The sequence below is a fragment of the Dryas octopetala genome, chromosome 3 (assembly GCF_963921425.1).
Source record: "Dryas octopetala chromosome 3, drDryOcto1.1, whole genome shotgun sequence".
NCBI lineage: Eukaryota > Viridiplantae > Streptophyta > Magnoliopsida > Rosales > Rosaceae > Dryas > Dryas octopetala.
Genome location: NC_141368.1, coordinates 502916 through 518508, shown reverse-complemented (window position 1 = coordinate 518508; position 15593 = coordinate 502916). Strand labels below are relative to the sequence as shown.

The following is a 15593-nucleotide window of genomic DNA, read 5'->3' as shown; positions in this document are numbered from 1 at the left end:
TGGACTCTTCGAGTTGAGGCACGCCCACCAATAAAGCTCAAACAAACAGCTCCCCTGACTCTCTTTTTGTTAATTAATTGCAAAATATATCACTCCTATTTTCTGTACTCAACTTTTGATTTTTTCAGGTTACTTAGAAATTACAGGAAACTGCCTCTCTGGCTTTTTCCGCCCACCCTTGAACATCAATGACTTAATGGGAAACAATATCTCATTATTTAAAAGGCACCGTCTAGTAATGAGTTTCCTTCCCATATATATTGAGAGTGCGTGCAGACTTTGGTATAAAAAGGATGGGGAGCTAGAACAATAGATTAGAGAATTGAACGCTCTATAATCTATAATCTATATTATAAGTTAATTAAATGCCTTTACCAAGCACTCAAGCAGTCAAGCAACAACCCACTTCGAGCACGTGAATATGTGATGAGAATCAGATGGTGGAGTACGTGACTATCTGCATATTCTATTCTATTCTATTTCTGTCCCAATAAGCTGTCTACATTCAGAATACTGAATACTGAATACCTTCACATGATTATCAACATAGTAACCCGCAGACTGCAGTGAAGGAAAAAACTATTAATTAGAGCATCTGACATTAACAGTCGATGAGATCATGCGAGTTTATTAATTTGATGTATGCATAATCCATTTTTAGCATTCAAAGGTGAACTGATGATGATGAAACGGTCTAGCGTTGAATGGTGTACTGTGTGACTTGTTTGATTGCAGGATCATGAATTCTTCTATGAAGAAGGCTCACTCATTCACATTTTTTTTTTACTATTTTTTTTTTTTTTTTTTTACATAAAGCAGCTCTTACTTGCCATATAAGAAAGAAGTTTTCCCATGTTGAATAGTGTAGTAGTAGGACAAAAAGAATTTTGCTACTTGCTCTAGTTTTGAGTATGTGCAATACACGTACTGCCCCCCCACTAGTAAACCCGACAGCATAAATTCCCAAATAACTAGATAGTCAAATCATATATCTTCTCTTCCCAATCCAACTCTTGATTTTACATCAGCATGACTTTTCATAACAATTTTTTTTTTGGTAAGAACTTTTCATAACAATTTGGAAGCACATTTGATGTACCTTGGAATCAAACATCTTCTCCTCCTAAGCTTCCTTTCTTTTAAGATTTCCTAACATTCAGGATTCTACCCGAGCCAAGGGTTTGGCGGAATAACTAACATCAAGCACTAATGGTTCCACGACGTGGAGCTGGTGAGGCTCACCAATTTCCTGCAAGATGTTGGATTAGAATGAGTTCACTTTTTAGATAAAAACATACATGTACTTTATGCCGATTGCCCCCTCCCTACGTAATAAACTCCATTACGAAGTGTTCCACTCCCTTTGTAGAGACTAAGAACTGCCTCTATGAAAAAACATATATTTTTCATTGATCTACTGATTGTGATCTATAGCAGTAGAAACAGATTTTTATCTAGTGATAACAATTAAAGGGATAAAGCTTTGTTAAACAACTAAATTATACCTGCCAAAATAGAGCACACATTAGATATAGGAACAGGACTTACCATCTGCATTCAGTATGTCACCACAGATGCAGTGGAACTTTCAGTGCTCCAAGCCCTTGATCTTGTCAAGATAGTACTGCATAATTCATGTTGCAGACATGATGAACCTGTAGCTTACAAACAACGTGTCTATATCTGTTCATATTTGTACTTGTAGGATCTCAAGAGAGTTGTATGAGAAACTGTTGGTTGCCAAAAGGAAGATTGTGGAACATGGTAGTGATCAAAGATTTAAGAAAATGCGAGAAATATCTGAGGCTGCTGCAATGGCACGTTCTATCCTTAAAAAAAAAGTACGAAAGCAACGTGCATCTGTGGTTCAACCTTTGCAGCCTACAATAGTGCATAAAAGCCAGCATATATTGGAAACTGACAGTCAACACCTAACAACTGATGATGATGAACATCCAATGGCAAATAGGAGTGCATCCACTTCTGAAGATATCCAAAAATCACCATCAGGTATTCATGAACCAATGAGAACTTTTGAGACTAACTAGATTGACTGTCAAATTTCTTTGAAAATCCGGCTGAGTTTTTAGTTTTTAGCAATTACGAATGTCTTTCGACTTTTATCAAGTATATATTCTTTTACCTGTATGTTTCAGAGAAGTTTAACCTTCCAAAGGTTGGCAATATGGTGTTTGTTTCTTCCCTTGGAAAGAAAGTGACAGTTCTGAGAGTGGAGCCATCTAAGGATGAAATAGTGGTTCAAGCCAGAAATATGAAGTTGAAATTGAAACTAGATGACATTAAGACATGACTGGCAGGAATAGGAGCATGCAAATGCCATCTTAGACATCTAAGATGTGAATGGAAAGGATTTCTGATTGCACAAGTGCACGTTAATTGGTAAGAATACATGCTTTGTTTCCATAGCAGCTCTTTTTCCTGTTATAGAATCTCTGCGCTCAGATGTTATATAGACATTTTAAACAATATTTCTGCTATCCATCACTTATTCTCTCTCTCTCTCTCTCTCTCTCTGATGTCTATACAATATGCAGGAGTCTTCTGAAAGTGTGGCATTATGTTAAATACCCTTTACCTGCAGTGCAGTCAGGAAAAGGAACCAAACAATGAAGTGGTAGACAGAGGCCTGAACATTTGTGTATCAAAATCCAAAGCTTCAGTAAAATATTTGGATAGCTCAATCAGTCATATCAACCTCCAATCAGCTTGCTAATTCAGTCCCAATAAGTTTAATATACAAAGAGAACAGTAGGAGCTAGATAGAAGATACATCTTTTACTTTATTGTTTTGTTGAACGACAGTTAATGTAAACATCATTCTCAGCAATATGAGACGTAAGTTGTAACTGCTTCTTGTCTTTATACGTTACTTGAAGTTTTCAGTAGCTGGAAGCTTGTGATAAATCCTAGCAAGAAATAAGAACGCAGTGATAGGAACCACGTCGAACATCATAAATATCTTGGAACTCAAATCGTTGAAACATCGACAAAGTTAACAAATTGAATGAGAATAATGAATATGACATGATCAAATGAATGGGACCTGAAACCGAAAGATCTCTGGTAGATAGTTGTATCCCCAGGACCCCAGCAGGTTTATTAATGCTATGGTTGGGAAATTGCTTTATTAGGTAGCGTGTGGATGCCTCCACTATTCAATTTATTGTTGACTTTACGTCTTATATTATTATATAAACTCATGAATTTGATGAACCTTTCACATCTGCCGTGGAAAATTCACACCCACCATAACCCTTTTTGTTTGTATTCATTTAACAGGAATATTAACGCTGAAATTGCTGAGTAAACTTCCGTTTGCTTGGTGCTTCTTGGAGTGACTACGATATTTCAAGGATGACCATATATAGCACGATAGATTCGTATAGGATATGCGTAAACTTTCTTTCCTACTGTACAATGTTTACTGAAGAATATTCCCTAATAGAATAAGACTATGGGGCCTTCTTGGCAGTAGATTCATTTCCTTCATCTGTCTCAGTCTCATACGTGTCCATAACATACAATGACAAAATCCAATAAACTGAACATTATAAAGGCATGAATAAAGAGCAGCCGTATTCCACAATATATGGTACTTTTATTAAGGGTGTTGTTAAATCATCAACTTGTTGTGCAATTCAATTCAACTTGTATTGAATGTGAACCGCTAGTTCTTTGGTTCTCCACTTCTAGCTGCTAGCTAGTTTTGTTACTATTCTATTGTCTGCTAATGATGTTCTACATACTAATCAATATGCACTAATGAATCAATCTCCACCACATATGATCAGTACTATCATTAGCTATATAGCTATCTAGCTGATGCTTTGCATCCCTTGTTCCTCATCCTTGCTGATGATGCAGTGTTCATGATCATGATCATCAGCAACCCCAACAACCCATCCAAACTGAAAGGTGACATCCAGGAAATAAAGCATGATGACCAAAACAAAACAGGACAAGAACATGGGAATGGGCCCAAAGATCCAGAGAAACAGAGGGAAAGAGAAGTAGAAGGCCCTGAGGCCCAAGGACCAGAAATAGCTGCCTCTGTTCACAACATTAGCAACATACTCGGTTGTGAGGTGGTGATGCTTGTGATGTGGTGACATCTTCTTAATTGGGGTGTTGATGAGAATGCTTGCATGGCTGTAGTACCTTATGGACTGCACATTGAACAGAAAAGCCACCAAGAAACACACCAATATGGCAAAGAACTTGATGGAGAACCCGAGCTCGCTTCTGTCCCCGAATACGACAAAAACTGTTCGATCCTTGGTGCCACTGGTCATCAACACCGCAATGAGAGAGCTGAGCATGATGGCTGTTGAGGCCAAAAGGGTCGATGCCATTATGTTGTTTCGAAGTGTCTGCACCGCAAGAACACCATTCTTTGACGCATCCTGCATTGTATTTACGCATACCACATGAAAATTGGTATAAAGATTTGGTTTTTATCATTCATTTTCAACATGTGTATAAAAAATTTGAGTAATAGACATCGTTTTGATCATGACCATTAAGAATTAATGGTGATCAATCGATGGATGTTGTGTTATGTACCTCCATCATAGCGTGGACCCAGAAGCGGCGATTGATGGAATTGATGCCGATGATGGTCTTATTGGGTTGCATTACGATTCGATAGAGAAGCCAAAGGTGGTATGTCACCATTACCAGGAGGCCTGCTGGTACCAAAACGTAATCAAGAATTTTTGTCTGCATGCTTGATATTCAGTAAACAAGAAAGCCCTGTTTTAGATTTCTTCTTCTTCTTCAAAGGAAGGCTGAATGTACGAGATAAGAGAAAAGCTAAGGGAAGAGTCCAAGTGTAATACGGGTGTGATGTAGTGCCTGTGTGTGGACTGAGTAATTTGGGTGAATATATAACAGAGAGAAACACGAGGTGGGCTTTTATAGGACGTGGGTTTGGGTATTAATTTTCATGGCCAAAAAAAAAAAAGGAGGATATTAATTTATACATGCATGAGCCATGGGGTTTAAAATGCGATTCATACGTGGAACTGGACATTTCGAGTTGAGGCACGCGGCACGCCCACCACTAAAGCACAACAAACAGCTCCCCTGACTCTCTTTTTGCTAATTAATTGCAAAATCACTCCTATTTTCTGTACTCAACTTTTGATTTTTTCAGGTTACTTAAAAATTACAGGAAACTGCCTCTCTGGCTTTTTCCGCCCACCCTTGAACATCAATGACTTAATGGGAAACAAGATTTCATTATTTAAAAGGCACTGTCGAGTAATGAGTTTCCTTCCCATATATATTGAGAGTGCGTGCAGACTTTGGTATAAAAAGGATGGGGAGCTAGAACCTTCATGTGAAAATTCACAATAGATTAGAGAATTGCACGCTCTATAATCTATATTATAAGTTAATTAAATGCCTTTACCAACCCACTTCTAGCACGTGAATATGTGATGAGAATCAGATGGTGGAGTGACACATTGACATGAATTTGAAGACAATTACAGAGCCCTAACCCACTTTGGACAGAACCCCATGATGAGCATTAAGCATATATGCGCATAAACAAGCAAGTCCAATTGAAAGTCTCGAGATTCAGGTAGGCCAAGTGATGTCGAATCTCTGATACACTGCCACGTAGTGTAATTAATTTAAAGGTCCATTGACTTTAGGTACCAAATTATAATATTTTTTCATTTCAACTACTAAAACATTTATGTCATTTCACTTTAGGTACTAAATTTTAGTTTAGGTACAAACTTTAAAAAACATGGTTATACCGAACTGTGACTGTCTAACAGTCATAACTTTTTTATTGATTTATTATTTTTTCAATATTTGCAAGGCTTAAACTTTAATATTTAGTTTTTGGGTTATAGGATTTCATCCCCCAAACTTAAATCAAAAGTATGAAACCCTTAAAAATTTTGATTTTTTATAAATTTTAAATAGTCACAACTGTGATTGTTCGACAATTACAATTGTGACTGTTCGACAGTCACAACTGTATAACAAACTGATTTGTGACCTAATCCAAAATGTTTTATTCTAGGTTAGTAGTTAAACTAAAAAAAATTAATGTCTTGTTGTTTTATTAAAAAACTATTGATATTTGGTATTTAATCTTAATTTTATATTAATTTAATGTGTAAGAGTATTATTAAATAATATATTTATATTAATATGGAATAATATTAATAACATCCACCATATTATGACATATTAAATTGTTTACACCACGTAACAGTATATCGATTATACATAATAATTTCTCATTTACGCCGTTAACTAATGTCATTTATAACTAACGCATGCATTTAATTAATGTCATCAAATGGAAAATGCACATGGCTGATTGACTGATAGTCTGATACCATTAAATTATTGGACTTTTTTTTCTTTTGTATTCGTCCCAATAACATAAATTGATGCTTATACAAAAGATTCCAAGGTATCGATCTTTCATCCAAAAAAGATTCTAAGGTATAAATCAAGCAAGTTCGTACGGGAAATACTGACAGAGTGCGCTTACTATTTCTATCTGCATATTCTATTCTATTTCTGTCCCAATAAGCTGTCCACATTCCGAATACTGAATACCTTCACATGATTATCAATATACAAACCCGCTGTGAAGGAAAAAACTGTTAATTAGAGCATCTGACATTAACAGTCGATGAGATCATGAGAGTTTATTAATTTGATGTATGCATAATCCATTTTTAGCATTCAAAGGTGAACTGATGATGATGAAACGGTCTAGCATTGAATGGTACTGTGGGACTTGTTTGATTGGAGGATCATGGATTCTTCTATGAAGAAGGCTCACTCATTCACATTTTCTTTTTTTTTACTTTTTTACATAACGCAGCTCTTAGCCTCTTACTTGCCATAGAAGAAAGATGTTTTCCCATGTTGAATAGTGTAGTAGTAGAGCAAAAAGAATTTTGCAACTTGCTCTAGTTTTGAGTATGTGCAATACACGTACTGCCCCCCCACTAGTAAACCCGACAGCATAAATTCCCAAATAACTAGATAGTCAAATCATATATCTTCTCTTCCCAATCCAACTCTTGATTTTACATCAGCATGACTTTTCATAACAATTTTTTTTTTGGTAAGAACTTTTCATAACAATTTGGAAGCACATTTGATGTACCTTGGAATCAAACATCTTCTCCTCCTAAGCTTCCTTTCTTTTAAGATTTCCTAACACCCAGGATTCTACCCGTGCCAAGGGTTTGGCGGAATAACTAACATCAAGCACCAATGGTTCCACAACGTGGAGCTGGTGAGGCTCACCAATTTCCTGCAAGATGTTGGATTAGAATGAGTTCACTTTTTAGATAAAAACATACATGTACTTTATGCCCATTGCCCCCTCCCTACGTAATAAACTCCATTACAAAGTGTTCCACTCCCTTTGTAGAGACTAAGAACCGCCTCTATGAAAAAACATATATTTTTCATTGATCTACTAATTGTGATCTATAGCAGTAGAAAACTAGAAGCATATTTTTATCTAGTGATAACAATTAAAGGAATAAAGCTTTGTTAAACAACTAAATTATACCTGCCAAAATAGCTCATAGAATAGAGCACATTAGATTAGAAACAGACTTACCATCTGAATTCAGAATGTCACCACAGATGCAGTGGAGCTTAGTGCTCCAAGCCCTTGATCTTGTCAAGATAGTACTGCATTTTTTGAGTATCTTGAGCTGAAAGATTAGATCCAACCACAATCTTGTGCTGCTCAAATTTAAATTCATCACACTTCAAGGCAGCATTTTTACAAGCTTTGATACTTCCTGATTCAAAGAAATGAAAAGCAATCTTCATTTTCTTTAGCATGTAAAAAATTCAGGAAGACAATAATGACAATAATATTTATTAGGTAGTGTATTCGTGATAAAAATAGTGATGTGCAACAAAGAAATGCAAATTATGATGTAATAAATATGTGACCTCAGAAGAAGTTCCAAAGAACCAGACCCAAAAAAAGAGTCCCAAAAAGAATTGTGCTTCCTTTTAAGGGGATAGAGACTCGTCATTAAAAGTAAGCATAATAAGTTTTCTTTTTGGTCAATAATTAAGCACAATAATTGAAAAATAAAATCCAAGAGTCAAACAAATAACTTCATCGTAAGATATTGTGCACTGTTGACAATTTCCACATTTTTATAAGAACACGTCTTGCATATAAGCGTGTATAAACTTTTCACAAATTCTTCTTCAAACTATGATGGTAAAAAATGATGGTCCTGTACTCTTATTTAATTAAAACAATACAAGGCAAAGCCAATTTGGAGGAAAATACAAAGCATTATCAGCATGTCATTAGAGTTACTCTTTTATAATTCTTTAGCTCACCGCTTAGGTCCAACAAATTAAATAGCACTGGGCAATCTGCAATACTCCTAACCAGGGTAATTGCAGACCATACTTTTTGATATTCCTCCCTTGAAGCTCTAATGATACACAGCCTTGTAATGTCATTTACATACTTGACTGCACAAAAATTAGATGTTCAAACATAATACGAGACAGGCCATTTTACTGAAAATTAATGGCAAATTCATATAGAACAGAGAAGGACACAATCATTATTGGGAACCATTGTTTACCTTGGAATGATCCAAGTGATGAAGCCAGACCACACTCCCCGAAATTTACAAGAATGCTCTCTCTGATAGCTTTTGTAACATTATATGTGGTAATTATAACAGGATCTTTTTTCACCAGTTCTTTATTAGGATCCAAGATTACCTCCACTATCATATACCTATTTTTAAATCCCACCATGATGCTTTACCTGTTTACAACACAACAATCGTTTTATCAAATATAAAGAAGGAATATTCCAGATACGAGAAGCTAAGCTAAACCATTATTTAAAATCCCAAATTCAACAAGTAACTTTTAAGGCCAATATATGCTTTGGAACAATTAACATGAAGATGCACGGCATACCTGATACGAAAGATAGAAACACAATGTATTCTATTGTGTTATTGATTCACAAAGAGTATCAAGCTAATAGTTTAGAGAGAAAAACTGTTTACTATAGTATTCAGAACAACAAAATCTACTGCCAAAAGGCTACAAAGTTTATATTTACAGAAAACAGGCAGTAGAAAATGTAATAATGATTGACAAATCAACAAAAGCCAAAATCATCAAAATCAAAAGTTCTGATTTTGTCCAGAATCCTAAAAATACATATGAAGCATCAAGCATCTACCTGAACATAAATGCACATTATACATATTGTATAACATCTAGTAGAGTATTAAAAGCTTCTCAATTTGACTAAAACTGAGAAATTTAGGAGAATGATATATAGAATTGATCGATTATAGAGACAGAAAGAAAACACAATCATTGACCAGGTGGACATTTTCCAATTCAGGTTTCGATAAAGTTGACGACTTTCAACCAAATATGAAAGATTTGAAGCAGAAAAAGAGAGAGAGGGAGAGAGAGCAAGTGACAGACCTGATAGTTGAGTCCAAGATTGAGATTGTGAGTGAAATTAGGGATGAATTAAGCGTGGGATTCCAAAACCCTAACCCTAGAAAACAGGGAAGGCCGAAAGCAACGGAGCATAGTAGGTGGTTACGGGTCAAAAAAGCACAACCCAAGCCCAAAAGGGCTGAAACCTGAAATGTGGATTTGGGCTGAGAAGTCCAGCCCAGAGCGAAGATGACGGGGTAAAGTAAACGTGGCAAGTGGCGGTACGCGTAAAAAGTCATAGTCTGATGGATGAGATGAGAAAGATGGGTAGAGTGAGTGAGAGGGAGAGGAGGGAGAGCGTTTGAATCGTTAAAAAAGAGAGAGAGGACCGATGGGGGTGGGGAGTGGGGACACATGACACTCTCTTCGGGCTTAGCAATTAATTTTTAATTAATTATTAATATTAAACAAATTACACAGGGTTTGGATTATCCACTTTTGTAGGTGAGCCCTTTAAAAAGTCAAGTCCACTTGGGATCATTGTTTAATTTCACCCGAAATTTCCCATGTATTTCATTTGGCATTTTGGCGTTTTGTGGGTTTGGGTTGGGTTGTTGGGCTTGGATTTGGTGCATCCAAACACTGTAACTACAATCTCCTTTAGTACAACGTCAACTACCCCTACCCCACTTTCTCTCACTCTCAATCTATAAATACCCACCCCCTCCTCTCACGGTTTCTCTGTTAGCTTATTAGGCATTTTGGATATATAGAGAGAGAGAGAGAGAGAGAGAGAGAGAGAGAGAGAGAGTAGGTGGTGTTGCTGTTGCTGTTGCTAGGTCTGCATGGAAGCTGAACGCAATTTCCTTTCTTTACCATCCGGAAGCACAGGTGAGTCATTTCCTTCTTTTTTCTTTTCATTTTTTCTGTTTTGTTTTTAAATTTTGTTACTTTTGTTTCAGATAGTTCTCTGTATATCTTAGATATTAGGTAAAAGAAAAATGAAAACATTATTTCTTAATTTTAGGGGATAATAATAATAATAATTTTATATTCCACATGCATACATGTATCAGATCTGATGAAGAAAGTTATTTGTTGGCTTCATATGGTGGTTGTTGCTGTAATCATGCTCTTTTTTCTCCTACTGCGCAACATATTCTTAGGAACAGTTTGATTCTTGAAGAGAACAAATAGAATAAAATATAAGTGGGACCAAGTTGCAGCAAAATGACATGAAGGATCTCCTTTCTTTTTTTTTTTTTTCCTTCTTTTAAGATGAGAATTTTATGTGATATAATGATAGCGTGAAAAATGCTATACAATGTAATACAGAGGAGTGTTCCTCTAGGTTGAACAATTGGGGCTTTGTAGAAATTGCATGCAAGTATTTAGTTATTAGAAAGCAAATTCCAGATATAAGTGCAGAGAACAAATTTCTTCGTTGTGTTGGGATCGGTAGAACCTTAGAGGCAAAGTTCTCCAAGTGTGGAATCTGTTCAATTGACTTTTTGAACTCATCAATTCGCAGTTGCAATGGAGGTGAATGGCAAATCTGTGGTAGCAGGACCTGCTAATGTTATTTTTCTGTCGACTATTTTGGGCCGAGATGGATCAATTCCTGTTCACAAATGTGACTGGAAATGTCAGAACGAGCATGTCTGTGGGAATATGTATCGTTGCAAACTAACTGGACTCACTCACATCTGTGACAAAAACTGCAACCAGAGGATTCTGTATGATAACCATAGCTCCCTTTGCCGAGCAAGCGGAAAGATTTTCCCTTTTACACCAGCAGAGGAACAGGCTGTAAGAGGTGTCCGGAGGAAGCTTGAGACAGACAACCCTTCTGCAGACAGTTGTTCTTTTAAGCGCAGACGGGATGCACAGTTCCATCCTTCTCCTTTCGAGAGATCCTTCAAAACTGTCAGTCTGATCTGCAACAAAGTTGGAGATGGCATGGATCTGAGCTAGAGCTATAAGATAAATGAAAGACTTTTATTGCTTATCTTAAATCTTGTTCCTATGAATCTTTTCTTATTTTCTTTTTATGGAACCAACGTGGATGATGAACGTCATGAGTACTTAAAGTGATGGACCTTATGTGTCCTACCCGTCTGTAGGAACAATCTATATTTGTAGTCCTGTTTACTGCAATTTAACTCTTTCATTAGCTTGACTTTAAAAAAGGAATGTTAATCAGGGGTTGATCAGGGGTTGTCGAACTGCTTACGAATCTTGAATTTAAAGTTCCTTCTTGCTAACCCTACTGTTCAGAAATCTGGGCTATATTTGGTACAGAGTGCTTTCAGGTCGTTTGTATAATTTGAATCTTGATCCCATTAGTTCTTTCTATCCTACTACCAATGCCTTCTTATTGAATTTGCGCCTTTTATGATGATTGGGTTGCAGAAAGGCAATTAATGATATGTAATTATTTAAGTAGTTACACTTGTTATGAATTGCATTGTTCTTAAAGTTGCTTTTCTTCATTTGGATTAGTACTATCTTGGGTTTGTATTTGCTGATGTTGCATGCAGCATAGGTTGTTATCGAGTTCTTCATATGAAGGGTGTTTTTGGATTGTTTAACTCTGCCTAGTTTAAACAGGTTACAGATGATTGATCCAGTTTTCTCTCTTTTTATTTGTTTGCATCTTCGTATATTGATTTTTTTGCTTCAGTTATTTTGATGTATGGATCTGAAGTCAATGTCAATTTTGCAGGGCTTGAAGCATGAGCTACGAGGAGAGATGAAATATTCTTGTTAATAATGAACAATTTCTTATGTTTAGAAATTTTCTGACCTGGCTTCTGATGTGTTTTGTTTCCTTTTCTCATGTAGGTAATTGTGTCATTTCTTGGAGAGTAAAGCTGCACTTGGTGATGCTGATAAACTTATGTGGTCCTTCTAAACGACTGTCTTGTTGGAAGGATTGCATCATAGAGATGTAGTTAGGTCAGTCAAGCTGTTGAATTCAAGTTCTAACCTAGTACTGCTAGCTATGTCCGGCAATATGATTCTTCATATGCAACATGGTAGTTCATCAATCCCTTCTTTTTGCCTTATTGTTGGGGATGTCAAAGTACAACAGGGCACTTTCTGCTCAGCCATTCTCGCATTTTGTCTACCTTTTCTTGTCGTCTCCATGACTGGTTCCAGAAAATGAGTTCAACTTTGTGCGAATCTTCAGTTGCTTTTGAGATCTCATTAGGCTCATCTTTATCTTATGCTGTGTTGGTGCCCTCCTTTTCAGCAGCTGGTCAAATTAATTGCGTTTGAGTTGTCCTGCCCATGGCCTATTTGTTTGTTACTATTTTTCATTTAGGGCAAATCCTTCTGGGTTGGCATGTCTGAAAGTCACTGGGCATCACTGCTTAAGGAAGCAATGTAAGGTCATCTTTGGCTGATAAGGTAGAAAGTGCTTCAAAAGTTGTAACTGGAAAGAAGTGTTGAGTCCAACCTTGTGAACCTTGCTGGAAACCATTCCAAGTCCAGCTAGACTATTGTACATGATATTAAGTCAGTTAATTTTGTACAAGCAGTGTTAAATTCACAGCCCTCTTATTCTAGAGGATATTGAATCCCTTGTGGTTAAAACAGTAGAAAGCCCTGTCGTTGGTTGTAATCAGACTAGTGATGCCAAGATTTTTTATTACTTTGGCACTTTCAGTTTGTATACATTGTAATAGACACAATCTTGTGAGTACTAATGTCCTGTTCATTTTTCATCCATCCAGTGGATAATTAGTCAACATGTTTGCATTTTCTGTTGTTTGTTCTTTATTTTGATTCCTGTTAATTTAATTCACATTAGGGTATCTACACAAGGAGAAAAACTTTACTATCACTGGTGATGTTACTTTGTTTCTTTCTCATTATGTGTTAGGTCATGTGATGAGAGATAGACACAATAGGTATACCATGGTGATGTTCCTTTGTTTCTTTCTCATTATGTGTTAGGCCATGTGATGAGAGATAGACACAATAGGTATACCATGGTGATGTTACTTTGTTTCTTTCTCATTATGTGTTAGGTCATGTGATGAGAGATAGACACAATAGGTATACCATGTGATGGAAGTTTTACTTCTACACAAGGTAGTTATCAAATGATTCAAATGATAGTTTGTGACCCACTCTGTGATTATATTAATATCTAGCAACTGGCTGTAAAATTAAAGATGGGAGGATCCAGGACTTTCTATTTGCAGACCCGAATGGCTGGAGATGGTTAGGGTCTATGTTAGATCCTTTCCATATTTAAGTCCTGAGAGTGATCTTCCTTGTACTTGAAGCAAGTCCACCTCGTAGATTTGCAAAAGAATATATATATATATTTTATTTTACCTACAAAATGATTTCAAATAACATTAATCTATGTTTCTTTTGGTAGGAGCAATCCCAGGTCTCTTTTCTCTCGGGTCAGTCTATGCATGTTATATAACAGCCAGCTGAGTCAATTCGTTGATAGGGCCCCCAATAATGATTCTATTGAAAGTATTTAGCTTCCATTGTGTATATCGTGTCCAACGCAAATGCAAAAGAAAAGAATTGCTTCTTGAAGAGGCCATCCAAGATAAAAGAAATACTAAACCCGAAAAGGTCATCTTGCGGCTGAGATTTTCAGCAAAGCAACGTAACCCCTTGGATTTGCATGATTCTTCAAAATACAAATATGCAGAGATTGGTCATTTCCATAAATTCATTCCTTCTGAAAAGGGAAACTAGAAAACCAACAAAGACAATGCCAATAATGGCATCTCAAACTTTCCCGTGTTTCTTTTTCATCCTCGTTCTCTTTTTCTTCTCCTCATCCTACTCATGCACATTCACTATAACAAACTATTGCCCTGAAGCCATATGGCCTGGTACTTTAGCGGGTTCAGGCACGCCTCAACTTCCGACAACTGGGTTCAGATTGGATTCGGGGCAGAGTGCGAGGATTCCTTCTGTTCCGGGATGGTCAGGACGCATATGGGCAAGAACAGGCTGCACATTCGACGAGTTGGGAGCGGGAACATGTCAAACAGGTGACTGCGGAGGAAGGCTGGAATGTGATGGCAATGGTGCCACCCCACCTGCCTCACTCTTTGAGATAACCCTTGGCAATGGCAATGACAAAGATTTCTACGATGTCAGCTTTGTGGATGGCTACAATCTACCTCTTATTGCCGTGCCACGCGGTGTGTATGGTGCTTGTAACGCTACCGGATGTGCAACAGATATCAACATGGGTAAGTTACATAACATATATGCTGAACCAATTACTTGGTCGCCAAGTCAAAATGCTTCTCAAGTATTCAAAATTGAAATGAAACAGGTTGTCCGAAAGAGCTTCAGGTTGTGGGAGCAGGTGGAAATGAAGGGAGTGTGATTGGGTGCAAGAGTGCCTGCGAGGCATTTGGCCTGGACCAGTACTGCTGCAGTGGACAGTTTGCTAACCCAACAACATGCCAGCCCTCCTTTTATTCCACCATTTTCAAGCGAGCTTGTCCAAGAGCATACAGCTATGCTTTTGATGATGGCACAAGCACTTTTACATGCAAGGCCTTTGAATATGCCATCGTTTTCTGCCCTAATGGCAACGGGTACAGTTTTCTCCCAATCATTCATTTCAGATCTTGTTTTTATTTGAAGCCATCTTAATACCCTTTTTTTTAATGAACAAAATTTGTGACGCAGGACGAGAAACTCCGATGCTGTGTTAGCACCTCCAAGATTTCAAGTGCCTGGCAGTGGGAAGGTTGTACAAATGGCTTCCTCTTCAAACACGCTCTTACCAATTCCACCACTAATCCTTCTTCTCATCCTCAGCATACTCTCTTGAGTTGTGAACACATATATGTAGCAACTCTAGAGCTTTGAATAGTAAAGCAAGTACATGGTAACGGAAGGGGTTCAAGAAGCAAAGAAATTGAAATTTTATTTTTAGAGGAATGGAGAATGAATTAGAAATATTCATTCAGGAACACCAGAGCGCGTTGTAATGTATTTAATCGTTCAATGGACTATTGAAACATAAAAGGAATCCAAGGGGCAAAAGCCTTTAACATATCAAAGGGTCATCATCCCATAAATGCAATGCTTGGCAGACTGAAACCGAAGGAAGTGAAACATCAATATAA

General features: G+C 37.0%; 4 protein-coding genes across 5 annotated transcripts; 2 read left to right on the top strand and 2 right to left on the bottom strand.

Annotated features, from left to right (window-relative positions):
• Nucleotides 1-1187: 1187 nt before the first annotated feature.
• Nucleotides 1188-9677, bottom strand: EMB1687 (ribonuclease P family protein / Rpp14 family protein). 2 transcript variants are annotated; one of them, XM_086235160.1, is made up of 5 exons: nucleotides 9508-9677; nucleotides 8637-8824; nucleotides 8383-8520; nucleotides 7634-7820; nucleotides 1188-1249 (listed from the first exon to the last, which is right to left on the bottom strand). In XM_086235160.1, exons 2-4 carry the CDS (start codon nucleotides 8812-8814, stop codon nucleotides 7672-7674), a joined length of 465 nt encoding a protein of 154 aa, XP_086091286.1. In that variant the 5' UTR covers nucleotides 8815-8824; nucleotides 9508-9677; the 3' UTR covers nucleotides 1188-1249; nucleotides 7634-7671. The 2 variants fall into 2 exon arrangements, with proteins under 2 accessions (XP_086091286.1, XP_086091285.1); XM_086235159.1 differs by lacking the exon at nucleotides 1188-1249 and adding an exon at nucleotides 6828-7318 and having other exon boundaries at nucleotides 9508-9672.
• LOC147289133 (TRP-like ion channel protein (Protein of unknown function, DUF599)) lies at nucleotides 3600-4975 on the bottom strand. Its single transcript, XM_086237274.1, has 2 exons — nucleotides 4585-4975; nucleotides 3600-4424 (listed from the first exon to the last, which is right to left on the bottom strand). Exons 1-2 carry the CDS (start codon nucleotides 4744-4746, stop codon nucleotides 3837-3839), a joined length of 750 nt encoding a protein of 249 aa, XP_086093400.1. The 5' UTR covers nucleotides 4747-4975; the 3' UTR covers nucleotides 3600-3836.
• Nucleotides 9678-10194: 517 nt separating the features above from the next.
• On the top strand, nucleotides 10195-13220 carry LOC147289131 (cyclic AMP-responsive element-binding protein). Its single transcript, XM_086238682.1, has 2 exons — nucleotides 10195-10356; nucleotides 10997-13220. Exons 1-2 carry the CDS (start codon nucleotides 10311-10313, stop codon nucleotides 11437-11439), a joined length of 489 nt encoding a protein of 162 aa, XP_086094808.1. The 5' UTR covers nucleotides 10195-10310; the 3' UTR covers nucleotides 11440-13220.
• A 532-nt stretch (nucleotides 13221-13752) lies between these two features.
• LOC147289130 (Pathogenesis-related thaumatin superfamily protein) lies at nucleotides 13753-15439 on the top strand. Its single transcript, XM_086235498.1, has 3 exons — nucleotides 13753-14702; nucleotides 14789-15056; nucleotides 15151-15439. The coding sequence occupies exons 1-3, from the start codon at nucleotides 14123-14125 to the stop codon at nucleotides 15293-15295; spliced, it is 993 nt and encodes a 330-aa protein (XP_086091624.1). The 5' UTR covers nucleotides 13753-14122; the 3' UTR covers nucleotides 15296-15439.
• Nucleotides 15440-15593: the final 154 nt, after the last annotated feature.